Raw genomic sequence first — 16732 nt, 5'->3', positions numbered from 1 at the left:
ATCTGCAAACCACTCAGAGATCAAGAAGTTAGGCCCTAAGTATGTGGGGCCCTTCCCTATTGAGCTAATTGTGAATCCCGTGACAGTTCAATTGCGCTACCAAAGACTCTTCGTCGCATTCATCCTGTTTTCCATGTCAGCCTGCTAAAACCCGAACACACCTGTACATTGAGACCGACCCAGACTGATCCCCCGTCCCATTGTTGATTGAGGGTGAACAACATTTTGAAGTTAAAGAGATTTTAGACTCTCGAAAAAGGAGGGTCGCCACAATATCTTGTAGCCTGAAACATTTCCCCCTCTCATGCTGAGTGGGTGAGCAAGAAAAGACGTTAGGGCTCCTGACCTGCTAAAGAAATTTTATACTAAGTATCCTGATAAACCATAAGAATGTATGCAATGCTTAACATATTTTTATTCTCTCTTACAGGGACTAATGTCCTTTTTCTAGGGGGTCCGAATGTCAGCCTCAAGATCTCTTCGGGTACCCCAACTATTATCCTTTATTTCTCCCTTAGTATCTCTACTACTAGGCTTACTTCTTTCGGCTGTCATTAGCACGGGGAGGGGTAATTGTGGGGGGAGAGAGCTGGAGGTGTTTTGCATTCTTTTACTGTGGGCAGAAGAAGGGGGGATTTCTTCTTTCCAATTTTCCATTTCTTTCCTAGCCTCTATCCTTTTGCGCAGCTGCGAGGTCTTATCAAAATATGTCAAGGTCAACGGACAGAGGCCTCATCACTACCTGAAGATGCTCACATGATCATATTCAGAACTTTTAATTGGCAGAGACTTCTGGACTTTGGGGGTGGGAACAATTCCATTTCTTTGTATGTGTGATCTGCGCCCAAATTCTCACTTCGAATTCCATTTGTAGCTTCCTTTTCATCTTCCAGTAAAGAAGAACTTTGCTCTGAACCATGGAGTCTGAGTATTTCTTTCTTGGATTTTGAAAGGAGCACATACCGACAACACCTAATAAAATTACCCTCTCTATTCATTTAGAAGGTAAACCCTGTCTTATGGAAGTCGATACCGGGTCAGCGCTCTCGATCATCTCATGGAGCACACTTAAGAAAATACGACCCAGCCTGTCCAGGAAGCAACTCCAGAAGAGTCGTCTCACCTTGAGGGATTATCAAGGGAAGAATATTCCCGTACTCGGAACAGGCAAGTTCCTCGTTAGATTCAAATCCTTTAAAGGCCATCTGCCTTTAGTGGTGGTAGATGGTACCCTCCCTAGCCTTTTGGGGTTGGATTGGTTCCCCTATCTCGGCCTTAGCTTAACGGGAGTACATGCTGTCTCACCTTCCGATATCGACTCACTATTTTCAGACTATGCTGATGTGTTCAGCAATGAATTGGGTTGTTATAACGGTACGCCCATTTCCTTTTCGGTAGACCCCCAAGCAGTTCCCGTCCGTTTAAAACCGCGCAGAGTACCATTTGCTCTGCGCGCTAAGCTGGATGCAGAACTGGACAAATTGCTCCAACAGGGGGTGATCGAGCCCACGGATTTTGCTAAATGGGAGACTCCAATTGTCACACCCCTTAAAAAAGATGGTAGTATCAGAATGTGTTCTGACTATAAAACCACAATTAACCGCTATCTACAGACTAGCGCATACCCAGTCCCAGTAATCCAACACTTACTACACACATTTGAGCCGGGAACCATATTCGCCAAATTGGATATGTCACAGGCTTATCAGCAATTTCCTGTTGACAGCCAAACGGCCGAATTACAAACTATTGTCACTCACAGAGGGGCATTCCGATGCAAGCGCCTCCAATTTGGCATTAGCGTCGCCCCAGGCATCTTTCAGTCATTAATGGAACGGATACTTCAAGGCCTCCCTGGCGTGGTTCCGTACTTTGATGACATTTTAATTTCAGCCAGGGACAGACCCCAACTCTTCCACAGAGTCAGAGCGGTATTGGATAGGTTCAGGCAGCATGGCCTCAAACTAAAAAGGGAGAAGTGTGCCATCGCCACTAGGCAGGTGGACTTTCTTGGGTATAAAATAGACGCCTCTGGCATCCACCCGGTGGAGTCTAAAGTCAAAGCCATTCACGAGGCACCCACTCCGTCTTCCAAGTCAGAATTACAAGCTTTCCTGGGTTTGCTAAACTTCTATGCATCGTTCCTACCCCACAAAGCGTCAGTAGCTGAACCGTTGCATAGACTTCTAGACAAAAACACTCCATGGCATTGGGGACCCAAAGAGGAATACGCCTTTAAGGCAGTCAAATTGTTACTCACTTCGGACGCTGTCCTGATACAATTTGACCAGCACCTTCCTCTAGTCTTAGCTGCAGATGCCTCACCTTTCGGGATTGGGGCTGTCTTAAGCCACAGACTTCCCAACGGCTCCGAAGCGCCAATCGCATTCTTTTCTAGAACCTTGTCAACAACCGAGCGTAATTATAGCCAAATTGACAAAGAGGCCCTAGCCGCCGTTGCTGCGGTCAAAAAATTCCATGAATTTCTTTTTGGTCACAACTTCGAACTTGTCACAGATCACAAACCACTGTTGGGGCTCCTCTCAGGAGAAAAACAAACACCGCAAGTCTTGTCCCCCAGGATGACTAGGTGGACCCTATTCCTGGCGGCTTACTCGTACAAACTGGTTCACCGCCCAGGAAAAAACCTCAGCCACGCCGACGCCCTCAGCCGCTGCCCGTTGCCAGCACCCGTGGAGGACCCGGCCCCGGGCCATGCCATTTTCGATGCCAGTGAGTTCGACATCCCAGTCACCGCTGGCGACATCGCCCTCCACTCCAAAAAAGATAAACTTATCGCCCAGGTTCTGGACTGGGTACGGAGGGGGTGGCCGGGCAGTAATCTCTCAACTGAATTCTCACCGTTTAAAACCCGCCAGCAAGAACTTTCCAGTTTACAGGGCTGCCTGTTATGGGGGACCAGAGTTGTCATTCCAAAACCGCTGCGCACACCCGTCCTGAAGGCGTTACACGAGGGGCACCTGGCATCGTCCGGATGAAAGCGTTGGCTCGGAGTTACGTCTGGTGGCCGGGCATGGACGACGAGATCACGAAATGGGTAAGCTCCTGCCGCCCCTGTCAAGAATCCAGGCCAGCACCACCGATCACCACCCCAACCAAATGGGAAAGTGCCAACGCACCGTGGTCACGGTTGCACATTGACTTGGCCGGGCCCTTCCACGGCAAGACCTTCCTGGTGGTCGTGGATTCGTTCTCCAAATGGATCGATGTGGCTCTCCTACCCACAACCACCACCCGAGCAATTGCCCAGGCTCTGACCCACTTATTTGTTACACACGGTCTGCCTGACACCATAGTCTCAGACAATGGCCCCCAATTTACGTCCACAGAATTCAGCCAGTATGCCACCAACCTGGGCATCCGGCATATCCTAACGGCCCCTTTTCATCCCGCTAGCAATGGGTTGGCGGAGAGAGCCGTTAGGTCAGCAAAAGAGGCGTTGGCAAGATTCACTCAAGACGACTGGCACTCCAGACTCTCTTGCTTTCTTTTAAGCCAACACTCGACCCCATGTACTGTCACAAACAAGTCCCCAGCCGAATTACTGATGGGCAGACGTCTAAGGACAGTGCTAGATAGACTTCATCCCCACTATTGCCCAGACACACCAATTGGTTCTAACACTAGGGCCAGGAGTTTTGTATTACAGGACCAAGTTTTTGTCAGGAACTACGCAGGCGATCCCCTGTGGGTACCTGGGGAAATCGTGGCCATCACCGGTCCAAGGTCATACCGCATCCAGTTGGGGGACGGGCGGATCTGGCGGAGGCATCTGGACCAGATAAGGAGTCGCCGGGGCGAACATGCCAACGCTGACCCAGGGACTCCAGTGACTCTCCAATCGCCGCACCCGAATCCTAGCTGGGACCTCCAGAGTGACCAGTCTCCACCAGCCGAGTCGAGGGAACGGACGGTAGACCGGGACCGTCCTACAGAGTCATCAGCTGTACCACCTGACGACACCACCGGGTTGCGTGACAATGACAATTTAACAATCCAACCCGAGGACTGTGACCACTCCCAGACTCCAGACCGGACCCCAGATCGACCCTGTTGTCCGGCAAAGCCAGTTCCTGACTCCCAGAACTCTATGCCACTTTGTGCATCGCCAGAATTGCGCCGGTCACACAAACCACCCGCTTACTTAAAGGACTATTCATGTTCATATCTAGGGGGAAGGGGTGTTATGTCCTCGGGACTGACACAAGTTCCCCATCCGGTCCGTTCATCCTGCGGGGGCGTTTGCAGCCCCCATTGGCTGGCTCCCTTCGACAGCCGGCTATAAAAGCCGGCTGCTAGGTCGAGCCAGCCGCTGTTCGCTGGAAGGTCTGTTGTTAGCATGCAGACGCAACAGCCCCCTTTATTCCCTGAATAAAGCGTGTTATTGATATGCTCTGGTGTGGCCTCCCCTTTTTCTCGAACTTAACAGGAACACTGCTGTCATGTCACCCCTAGTCCTTCTTTTCATTAAACCAGACATACAAGTAGTAGGATTCAAAAGTTTTTACTACTGGTTCTGTGAGCATGGCTTGGTGGGCGTGGAGTGGTAGGCATGGCAGGGGAAGGATACTGTAAAATCTCCATTCCCTCCATATTTATTTATTTATTTATTTATATTTGATTTGTCAATCACTTATAAGATAATAGGTATAAGTATAAACATGAGTAAGAATACAGGAAATAGGTACGAATAAATGGGGACAATAGGACAGGGACGGTAGGCATTATGGTGCACTTATACACGCCCCTTAACATCCCTTAACCTTAACCTTAACATCCCACTAACCTGCTTTCCAGTTCCGTTCTCCTGTGCAGGGCAACGAAAAAAGACCTAACCGATCAACTGGGACTCAGGAGGCAGAGAATAGATGGGGGCGGGGCCAGTCAGAGGTGAGATTTGCTGGTTCTCTGAACTACTCAAAATTTCCGCTACCGGTTCTACAGAACTGGTCAGAACGTGCTGAATACCACATCCGAGACATACCCAATTCCTGCCACCGTTCTTCATATGCTTTAGCCTTCAGTCCCCTCATCATCTTTGTTCCTCTTCTCTGTACTCTTTCTAGTCTCAACATTAATATCACACATCTTAATATGCTGACTTCTAGCAAGGGCCATTATGGGTTGAAAATCAGGGGACTTTTCCCACAGCGCAATTACAGTGAGTTAATAGCAGTGAACAAGGAACATCTTTGCAGAAGAAAAGAATATTCCAGAACTTCCTCCATCATCTGGAGAAATGAGATACTGTGGCTGGTGTTCAAAGTGAGAGGGAGGAGGGGAGGAAAGGAGAGTCAGATCTCACAAGTACAAACTCAATCTAGGAAGTGATGCATCTGATCCGTCAAAGGTCTTCACACATTCTCACTTGGCACATCCCAGGCCTGCCAACTCAACACCCTCTATCCGCTGCAACTGTACAGCAGAGTACAAAGACACACCCTTTGGATATGACTTTGCAAAGAGATTTATACCGTGCCTCCTTTTCAAAATAGCATTAGCAATAGACTTTTATACTTTACAGCCCTCTCTAAGTGATTTACAGCAGGAATCCCCAACCCCTGGTTTGTGGGCCGGCATCGGTCCACAGCATGCCAGAAACCGGTCTGTGCAAACAAGCAAAGCCCCATCCGTGGGATGCAGGTAGCATGTGAAACCACACTCCTCCAGTCTACGGACAAAACTTTCCCCATGGAACCAGTTCCTGGTATCCCAAAGGTTGGGAATAGTGTTGGGATTCAGCTGGTTCACACCAGTTCAGGTGAGCTGGTTGTTAAATTACCCACCCACCCCTGCTATCAAAGTAGATCCTGGGCGCTGCGCTGCCATGGAGAAACGGGCAATGGAGCAGCCGGTGTGAGGGATGGAAAAAGCCACTTTCCCTCTTTCTTCTCCCTGCTCCTTCTCTCTTCCTCCTGCTGGCTACTCCGTTGCCCATTTCTCTATTACACTGCAACATCCAGGATCCATTTTGATATCAGGGAGTGGGTAATTTAACAACTGGTTCGCCCAGGGCCAGGTTGGCCATCATGGGAGGCATGTGTGGCAGAGCTGGAGGATGGGGATGGGCCTCACCTCCCACGACAGCCAACCTGGGCAAATTGGTTGTTAAATTATTTGAATCCCACCACTGGTTGGGGGACACTGGTTTACTGTGTCAGAGTATTGCCCCCAACAATCTGGATCTTCATTTTACCAACCTCGGAAGGTTAGAAGGCTGAATCAACCTTAAACTAGTCAGGCAGAAGGAGCCTGCAATACTGCATTCTAACCACTGCGCCACCACATCTTCTAAACTAAAGCGCACCCCAAAAAAGAGTCAAGGCCCCACACTCCCTACACTCTTCAGCTTTGCAAGTTGCTTATTTCAACAGAAAGAGAAGCTTCTGCAAAGTCCAACCTTTGCATTCCTCTCGAGGGAACAAGAACAGAATTGCCGATGCTCTGTCAACCTTCATTCTTTTGGGTCACCATTATTCTGGAGGGATACCAATCTAGGTTAATTGTAATGAGCTGATCTGTACTTTTCTCTTAGCATCATGCAGTAATTGTCATGATTGGGTACTTTCATACACCCAGTGCTATCTCCCAGTTAGCTTTTTTTTTTAAAAAAAATGCAAACCTATATAACTCCTTTTTCTGGCCCTTGTTGAAATTCTACCAGGAGGAAGACGTACAGAAGGATCTTGGCTTGTGCAAACACAGCTCTGCATTTTGCCCTACCGCTGCGTATTTCTAACCAACGACCTAGGGGTGAGATTATTAAAGGCAACATGCAAATTAGTCCTGAGGCTTTTTTCTTCCTCTCTGAGGCTAATAAGAAAAGGGCAAGAATGCTTCCTTCAGGACCACAGCTGGTGAAAGGAGGATTAAACCACCCTTTACAGCCCCAATGAAAAACCAGACATTATTCATGTATTTATTTAACAGATTTCTAGACCACCAAACAGCCACAGCTTCCTGGTGGGTAAATGAATTCATTAAAAATAGACACACTAATATCAAACGTTATAAATAATAAAAGCAAGCAGTGTGAGAGAATTTTTTTTTAAAAAAGCCACAAGTACAGATCACAAATAAAGCAGATATAATAAAATGGGCAACAGAGAAAACATTTATTTGCTTAGCAATGGCTTCCAAATACTTTTGGGGAAATGGAGAAATCTTTACATGGGGCTAGAAACACCCCAATGTATAGCTGTCAGCATTCCAACTAATCAACTCCAAACCATTTAACTTCGAGACAAGCATTCCCTCAAAGTTCCATTTTATTAGAGTTGTCATATTGGCACATCTGGGGAAAATCCGAATTTGAGAGTTCCAGGTTTTCCCTTCACAAAAGAAAATCAAATCCCCTACACCCACCATCCATCACATCGCCCAATCAAACATAGTCCCAAACTGGAGCCATCCATCTAGACACTCCTCTCCAGGTGTAGGGAAGCTTGTCCTTGACTCTCTGAGAAAGAGTGTTATTGAGTCTAATCTTCCACCTCTCTATGAAATCCCCCCCTTCCCAAATTCCCAGGCCCTGAATGTGGAAACCTCCAAGCTTCCAAGGGAAATATGGCTTCCAAGGCTGACAATATTAAGGGTCAAGTGAGCCTTTTGGGAGCAGGTACTCCCCGAATAGGCCAACCCCATCACAAAGCTCCTTTTTCATGGGGAAATTCACCTTGCCTTGCTAGAGATAGAACTTGAAGAAAGTACTTTCTCCACTGAGATAAGAGCTAAGGATCATAGCTGTGTTTCTAACTGCTGTAATCCCTTGATTTATGACCACAAATGAGCCCAACACTTCCCTTGCTAAGCAAGAGTGAGTTTTGCCTCATTTTACGATCTTTCTTGCCACAGGGATTCATTGCAGTTATTAAAAAGTTAGTAACACATTTCATTAAGTGAACCAGACTTCCCCATTGACTTGGATTGTCAGAAGATAGAATAGATAGAATTCTTTGTTGGCCAAATCTGATTGGACACAAAAGGAATTTGTCTTGGTGTAAATGCTCTCAGTGTCCATAAAAGAAAAGATACATTCGTCAAGAGTCAAGACTCATCAGGTACAACACTTAATAACAGTCATAGGGTACAATAAGTGATCAAATCATATTAGGAAACAGTCAGTATAAATCATAAGGATACAAATGACAAAGTTATAGTCATACAGCCACAAGTGGGAGGGGATGGGTGATAAGAAGTGATGAGAAGGTTAACAGTAATAGTAGTACAGACTTTGTAAATAGTTTGACAGTGTTGAGGGAATTATTTGTTTAGCAGAGTGATGGCATTCAGGAAAAAACTGTTTTTGTGTTTAGTTGTTCTGGTGTACAATGCTCTGTAGCGTCATTTTGAGGAAAGGAGTTGAATCAGTTTATGTCCGGGATGTGAGGGGTCTGTAAATATTTTCATAGCCCTCTTTTGGACTCGTGCAGGATACAAGTCCTCAAAGGAAGGCAGGTTGGTAGCAATTGTTTTTTTTTTGCAGTCCTAATTACTCTCTGAAGTCTGTGTCTGTCTTGTTGGGTTGCAGAGCCAAACCAGAAGGTCGCAAAAGGGATTACATGACCCGGGGCACTGCAACCATCATAAACATGAACCAGTTGCCAAGTCTCTGAATTTTGATCATGTGACCATAGGGATGCTGCAATGATCATGTGAAAAACGGCCATGTTTTCATGCCGTTGCAACTTTGAATGGTCACTAAACAAACCAATGTAAGTCCAGGACTACCCGTATGCTGTCTTATATCATATATATCGAATGCAGAAAGTGGATTTTCAAACTTGTCTCTACCTCTGAGTTTCTTCCTCTTATCTTTTTTTTTTCAGTTGCTTTAGTCAATGTAAGCACATGTATACATTTATTCACTGGCTGCGTGGCTTCTTTCCATATTCCATATTTTATTCAACGGTCCATCCATCAATATTCTGACTCCATACTTCTACTGAGGCCGGAGAACTGCTCATAAAGAAGAAAATGCCATTCATTTTTCCACAACTGGTAGGAAGTTGCTCTGAAACCATTAAAATTAAATATAACCTTATTCAGTTTTTTCCTTATAGCCAGAAGCCAATTTAAACACACATATCTACAGCAACAAGAAACAACTCTGTTCTCCAAAATCAAGAAAGCAACATTCTTATTTAATCCTTCCCTGTATCACTGCTTTTACCAGACTGATTCCGGCTGCCAAAGTACACGGAGAACAATTATTTTGCTTTAAGAGATTGCCTACCGGTTGCATCATTTGGTTAGCCAAAGGTAACCTGGAAACTGATCCTCAACCTATTTGCTCCCCAGGTTGGAAACAAAATAGTCCAGAAGAAAAATAACTATCGTCCAAAACTTGAACACACTACAATAAAAAAATCATCTGGTGAACTGTGTCCTGTGTTCCACATTTCTCCCTAAATCCCATAATCCTGGTGTCACTGGATTCAGCAATGGGAAAATTATGGTTGCAAACCACACTCAGAGATCTTGCCAAGAGCACTGCTCTAAATTGTTGGTCCTGCATTTTTTACATTGTATGAATTTATCACGTTTGTTTATTGATTCGTTAATTTCATATGCCATCATATTCACACAAGACTCCCAACGGTATAAGTCATAATAATCAAAGAACCCACACACACATGAATACTCTAAAACCTTCCACGTACAATACAATGATAGCATAATCTAAATAATCTAGCCCACTATTATCATTCTTAGAAAGCAACTCTATCTTTATCCACTTTCAGAAAACCTCTAGATTAAGAAAAAAACCATTACTACCAACCTGGCTTTCATCGAGGACCTGTATATTGCATGAGTCAAAGAGGACTGTGAAAATATTTAGACCCCTCACATCCTGGACATAAACTGTCCCTCAAAACGACGCTATAGAGCCCGGCACACCAGAACAACTTGACACAGGAAGAGTTTCCCCCCGAATGCCATCACTCTGCTAAACAAATAATTCCCTCAACACTGTCCAACTATTTACAAAGTCTGCACTACTATTACTATTAATCTTCTCACCACTCCTTATCACCCATCCCCTCCCACTTGTGACCGTATGACTGTAACTTTGTCGCTTGTATCCTTACGATCTATATTGACTGTTTCCTAGTATGATTTGATTGCTTATTGTACCCTATGACTATCATTAAGTGTTGCACCTGATGATTCTTGACTCTTGACGAATGTATCTTTTCTTTTATGGACACTAAGAGCATTTGCACCAGAACGAATTCCTTGTGTGTCCAATCACACTTGACCAATAAAAGAATTGTCTTCTCCAAGCTCCAGGAAAACCAGGAGATCCAGACAGTTCAAATAGGTATAAAGATTTATTGCAAACTTACTAGCAATAAATGCTTGCTCTCTACAAGGACCTGAAGTACAGATAGTCCTTGACTCATGACCTCAATTCGGTGCAACATTTCTGTTGTTAGGTGAGACATTTGTTAAGTGAGTTTTGCCCCATTTTACAACCTTCCTTGCCACCATTGTTAAGTGAATCACTGTGGTTGATAAGTTAGTAACACGGTTGTAAAGTGAATCTGGCTTCCCCCATGGAGTTTGCTGACCAGAAGATCGCAAAAGCAGATCACGTGACCCTGGGGTACTGCCACTGTCATAAATATGAACCAGCTGCCAAACATCTGAATTTTGATCAAGTGACCATGGGGATGCTACAACAGTCTTAAGTGGGGAAAATGATCTTTGGAGAACAGGTTGACCCGCTCTTCTTTGGGGCAGCCCCTTAGAGAACACTGTTAACATGTCACCCCTAGTTCTTCTTATCATTAAATGAGATATACCCAATTCTTTAAAGGATTCTTCATATGTTTTAGCCTCCAGTCCCTTATTAACAGTTGTTGCTCTTCTCTGCACTCTTTTTTTTAGATTAACAGAGTTGGAAGGGACCTTGTAGGTCATCTAGTCCAACCCCCACCCAAGCAGGAGACCCAATACCATTTCTGACAAATGGCAGTCCGATCTCTTCTTGAAAGTCTCCAGTGATGAAGCTCCCACAACATCCAAAGGCAACTTCTGTTCCATGGGTTGATTGCTCTCACTGTCAGAAAATTTCTCCTTATTTACAGGTTAAATCTCTCTCTGGTCAGCTTCCATCCATTATTCCTTGTCTGGCCTTCAGGTGCTTTGGAAAATAGCTTGACACCACCACCCCTCCTCTCTGTGGCAGCCCCTCAAATATTGGAAGACTGCTATCATGTCTTCCCTGGTCCTTCTCTTCACTAGACTAGCTGTCTCAACATCTTTTTTACATCATGGCAACCAAGACTGGATGCGGTATTCCCTTATAAAGAGGTTTTAACACGTCACGTGAGCTGGATAATATCCCTCTGTTAATGCAGCCTAGGACATACAACTCCCATTATGTACAAGTGGCCCCCAACCAAGGGGTATCCCCAGTTCTACAAAGCATGCCGGGGGTTATCTGGTTTACCTTGGTTCCATCCACACTGATTATCCGATAGCTGTTCCTTGTGCCATCATAGAAGTAGGAAACCGTAACAGCTTGCTTGCTTGCAGGGACCCAGTTCTTCTTGGTGGTGGGGTCAATTTGGAAGACGTGTGCTCTGGTGGTGAAGATGGGCTGTTCTCTGGAAGAGGGAGGGACAGGAGAAATGGAATGCAGAATGAGTTTGTGACAGATGAAAATGTCTGCAGTCCAACGGTGGGATTCAATTTTTTTTTTTACTACCGGTTCTGTGGGCATGGCTTGGTGGGCATGGCAGGGGAAGGATACTGCAAAATCCCCATTCCCTCCCCACCCCGCTAACCTGCTTTCCAGCTCCATTCTCCTGTGCAGGGCAACCAAAGAAGACCCAGCCGATCAGGTGGGACTCAATGGGAGGCAGAGAATAGATGGAGGCAGGGCCATTCAGAGGTGGTATTTGCCGGTTCTCCAAACTACTCAAAATTCCCACTACCGGTTCTTCAAAAATAGTCAGAACCTGCTGAATACCCACCTCTACTGCAGTCCTACCCCCTGAACAAGGAATGTGGGTTACATCAAGCCTAAAATATGGGAGGGAGACAATGAAATAAAAACTCAGGAGTAAAAGCAAAAGAGCCAATGATTTAACAGATAGTCCTTGACTTAAGCTGTTCATTTAATGACTGCTCGAAGTCACAACAGTGCTGAAAAAGTGACTTATGACCATTTTTCACACCTATGGCCATTGCAGGATCACCATGGTCATGTGATTAAAATTCAGGCACTTGGCAACTGACTCATATTTGTGACAGTTGCAGTGCCCCCAGGGTCACGTGATATCCTTTTGCAACCTTCTGGCAAACAAAGTCAACAGATTCACTTAAGCTTGTTACTAACTTAACAACTGAAGATGTCTGTGGGGATTCTCTGTCCTCCAGGTCATGGTTTGTCCCAAAAGTGCTTTTTCAAGAGGCAACTGGACTTTCTGGTTTTTCTTTACAGACGTTTTGCTTCTCATCCAAGAAGCTTCTTCAGTTCTTCATCCAAGGAGCTTCTTGGATGAAAATCAGAACATCTTCAAAGAAAAAGAAGGAAGTCCAGTTGCCTCTTGAAAAAGCACCTTTGGGTTAACAACTGCAGTGATTCACTTAACGACGGTATCAAGAAAAGTCATAAATTGGAGCAAAAGCTACTTAACAAATGCCTCATTTAGCAACAGAAATTTTGGGGCTCAATTGTGGTCGTAAGTTGAGGACTACCTGCATTTTGAGTCATCATCAAAGACTTTGGTTCTGTGATGACCCAGGGTGGGATACAAAATAAACACAGTCACAAAAACAGGTGAAGCCCTTTTATTCCTTCACTTTGCTTCAAAGCTCCAAAGATATTTATCCTTGACAGGAGACAAAAAACTCCACCACAAGCAGTTATGAAAAGGAGAAAATGCCTGTAAATTATAAAGAGTAAAAACAACACAAACCACACTGAAGCAATTCAGGGAACCAGGCAAGATAAGGGCTTGAAGACGTCTACAGATATGGGAACACACACTGGGAAGGATGCCAAACTCAGAGAGGAACAACAGACTAGAGATATTTCCACTCTTTGTTTCCAGCACTGGCCCATACGCATGTCTGTCCTTTTAACCAGTTCTCACAGCTGCAGCCCATGAAGAGGATCAAGGCCCTTTCCTCCCACATAGACCACACCATTCACGTCTCTCCCTTCTCCCTGCGTGCCCTAGGGTGGAGAGGGGATGGGCCTGGGTCTTCCTCTGACTTCCCAGCCGGCCTCTGCCCTTCCTCAGCCTCCTCCACAACCTCCGGAGCCACACTTCCACTCCCTGTCAGCTGTTCCTCCTCTTGCTCAGAGTCAGTCTTCACCATGGGCATGACAAGTTCCTTCTAGGACATGCCCACACCTGAGACTCCTATGCTTCTGTATTTTTTTAAATATTTCCCACGAGATTAAGAAAAACCAAATGCCACAGACAAATATGTCACCTGTCTCTCTCTTATTTCAAACTCCCAGCTGTTTATGAATTCACAATTTCTTTGAACTGCAACTATCCTCCTTCTCCCTTACTTGTATAAGATTATCTTCGTTAATTTCTAAGGCTTACAATGAATGCAGCTTTGGTCTTCTCTTAGCTTTCACCATGCAAATAAGCTCACACATCCAGCTAGCCAAAGGTGGTGTTTTTTTGAAGTGTCTATCTTTAGAATCTGTCCAGTAAATACGTGGCACTGCCTGTACAGTACCATAAAACTCACTATATCACTCTACTGGGCATGTCACAACACCCAGCATCCATGCCCTCGTGAATTTTTGTACCGATCATTTCAGGACTCTGTACTACATGAGTATACATTTCAGGCTGCATCCCAAATTCCTGTTTGAGGATGCCAATGAGATCTTTTATGAAAATTGCATCGCTGTTTCTTATCTTAGAATAGAATAACAGAGTTGGGAGGGACCTTGGAGGTCTTCTAGTCCAACCCACTCTGCTCAGGCAGGAACCCTACAGCACTTCAGACAAATGGTTGTCCAATCTCTCTTAAAAACTTCCAGTGTTGGAGCATTTACAATCTCTGGAGGCAAGTTGTTCCACTGATTAATTATTCTAACTGTCAGTAAATTTCTCCTTAGTTCTACGTTTCTTCTCTCCTTGATTAGTTTCCATCAATTGCTTCTTGTTCTGCCCTCAGGTGTTTTGGAGAATAGCTTGACTCCCTCTTCTATGTGGCAGCCCCTCAAATATTGGAACACTGTCATCATGTCACCCCTAGTCCTTTTCATCAAACTAGACATACCCAGTTCTAGCAATCATTCTCTATATGTTTTAGCCTTCAGTCCCCTAATCATCTTTGTTGCTCTTCTCTGCACTCTTTCTAGAGTCTCAACATCTTTTTTTACACTGTGGTGACCAAAACTGGCTCGCAATATTCCAAGTGTGGCCTTACCAAGGCATTATAAAGTGGTATTGACACTTCCCGTGATCTTGATTCTATCCCTCTGTTTATGTAGCCTAGAACTGTGTTGGCTTTTTATCTTCTTACAGAAGGAAACTTTGAGACTTCCCAACCACAGAAATGATCAGCTTCACACATGCTTACTAAACCTGGATGGGGTGTTGATCAAACTAAAGAGGAAACTTTCATCTATCACCCTAAACAATAATGAACAATTTACATAAGACAGTACATTAAAAGGAAGCCATATTCTGCTTTTTTATATAGTGTGACCCAGGCCATCGTGAAAGCTACTGTCCCAGAGGGGGTATTCAGCAGGTTCTAGCCGGTTCTGGAGAACTGGTAGCGGAAATTTTGAGTAGTTCAGAGAAACGGCAAATGCCACCTCTGACTGCCCCAACCACCCAATCTATTCTCTGCCTCCCACTGAGTCCCAGCCGATCGGCTGGGCCTTTGGTTGCCCTGCACAGGAGAACGGAGCTGGAAAGCAGGTTAGTGGGGTGGGGAGGGAATGAGGATTTTGCGGTGTCCTTCCCCTGCCACGCCCACCAAACCACACCCACAGAACTGGTAGGAAATATTTTTGAATCCCACCACTGTACTCTCCCAATACACCAAAGCTTCAGGAATTCACTCTCCGTCACCCCAGAGTAGAAATAAGCTCTCTCAAATCTGCATAGGAAGGAGGGAGATAGGAAAATAAAATCTGAAGACAGTAGTTTAGGGTGAAAAAAAAATGAAAATTTTATTCCTTCACAGGGAGATATATAGCAAGCCTGACTGGAGCTCCAGACTTGTGGAGGAGACGCCTGGAGTCACAAATTCTCACTGGATGATTCCCTAAGCTAGACACATTTGTCAGCCTAAACTAAGTCATTGCGTGGTTGTTGGGGGGGGGAAATGAAATAAAATGAGACTCGCAGAGTTCCTTCGAAGGATGGCAATGTAATAAATATGTCAAAAACATTTAGGATCAAAAAACATGAGGCTTCTACAACCGTTATTTTTCAGGCCCAACCATCTGAGAGACGGGAGGAATTCCAGAAGAGTTTAAGAAGCCCCAATTGCAAATACAGTACATCAACAAAATGATGCCCTCCCCAAATCTTTAGGAACACCCCATTAAAGTATCCAGAGTCCATGTGGCCCAAAAGATCTGGAGGCAACCCACGCCAAGCTCTTCCACCAAAGCTGCCACCGAATTACAATCTGGGGACAACTTTGGAATGTGTCGGAAGGAGGAGATTACTCCTAGAATAATTAACAGGATGTGTCCCTGTTAATGGCATTTAATTCATGTGATTTAATTCAATCTAAATGCAAATTAAACTACACCCCTGGCCCTTTCCCAGCACAATCCTTGGCAAACTTCTTTGGAGATAACTGGACCCTTGGCCCAAAAAGTTGTTGACTGCGGAACTATCTCAGACGACTCGCAGGCCTCTGCAGAGTTAAGCAAAACCAAACCATTTCGGAAGAAAGGGACATCTCTGTTTATTCGCCTCAGACATTTCTGGATAGGTAGCTGCAAAAGCAAAACGGAGACTGCAGGATGCCAAATTATGGCAAAGGCCAAACAAGCAGCCATTTTGCTAAAGGATGCGGTCATCCCTTCACCCCCATTTTCTCCTGTGGACCCCCAAGTTAGATTAGGAAGAGGAATCTACTGTACACCTTTCCTGTAGCCATCTTTTGCTCTTTTGTTTTTTTGTTTTTATTTACTCTGTCATCTGAATGAGGCCAGTTCCTGTGTTTGCACAATACACTAAACCAGGAACCGCCAAACTTAGCAACTTTAAGACATGTGGACTTCAAATCCCAGAAGTCTGTTATGAATTCAGGTAATGGCTGTTATGGCTGGGGAATTCGGGGGGTTGAAGTACACACATCTTAAAATTGCCAGGATTAGGCACCCTTGCACCAAACCATAAATGAATCCTATGGGACAGCTTCCCTCAACGGGCTAACCCTCCTTCCCCAAACTGACAAAGATTGAGGCTATCCAACCTCAGCATTTTGATAGACGTGCAGCTGCTAAATCTTTCAGTGGTCTGAGTAAACGGGTTGTATAAATGCAGACAAAGAGAAGTGTCAGAAAGATCTGATTGTCGTACCAAAGGGATCTGAAAGTAGTCAGCGTGACATCAAATGACAATGCGTGTAGCATGACATCATCCCACGAATGATGATAAAGAAATTTACATCAGTGGTCAGATAATTGCCTGAGGTTCTGATGCAAATATGTCGTGTAAATTATTTCAACATTTCATTATTTTTGCAATATGCT

At 44.9% G+C, this 16732-nt stretch overlaps 1 protein-coding gene across 1 annotated transcript in view; it reads right to left on the bottom strand.

Moving 5' to 3' along the window:
- HOMER2 (homer scaffold protein 2) overlaps positions 1–16732 on the bottom strand; it is an 81008-nt gene that overhangs the window by 42422 nt on the left and 21854 nt on the right. The window contains exon 2 of the mRNA XM_026709505.2: positions 11480–11636. Within this exon, the coding sequence (XP_026565290.1) occupies positions 11480–11636 (157 nt within the window). The remainder of the gene's footprint in view (positions 1–11479; positions 11637–16732) is intronic.

Source organism: Pseudonaja textilis, chromosome 13 (assembly GCF_049901715.1).
Source record: "Pseudonaja textilis isolate UNSWEBS1 chromosome 13, rPseTex1.2, whole genome shotgun sequence".
NCBI lineage: Eukaryota > Metazoa > Chordata > Lepidosauria > Squamata > Elapidae > Pseudonaja > Pseudonaja textilis.
The sequence above is the reverse complement of the archived record's forward strand: the minus strand, read 5'-3'. Positions and strand labels throughout refer to the sequence as shown.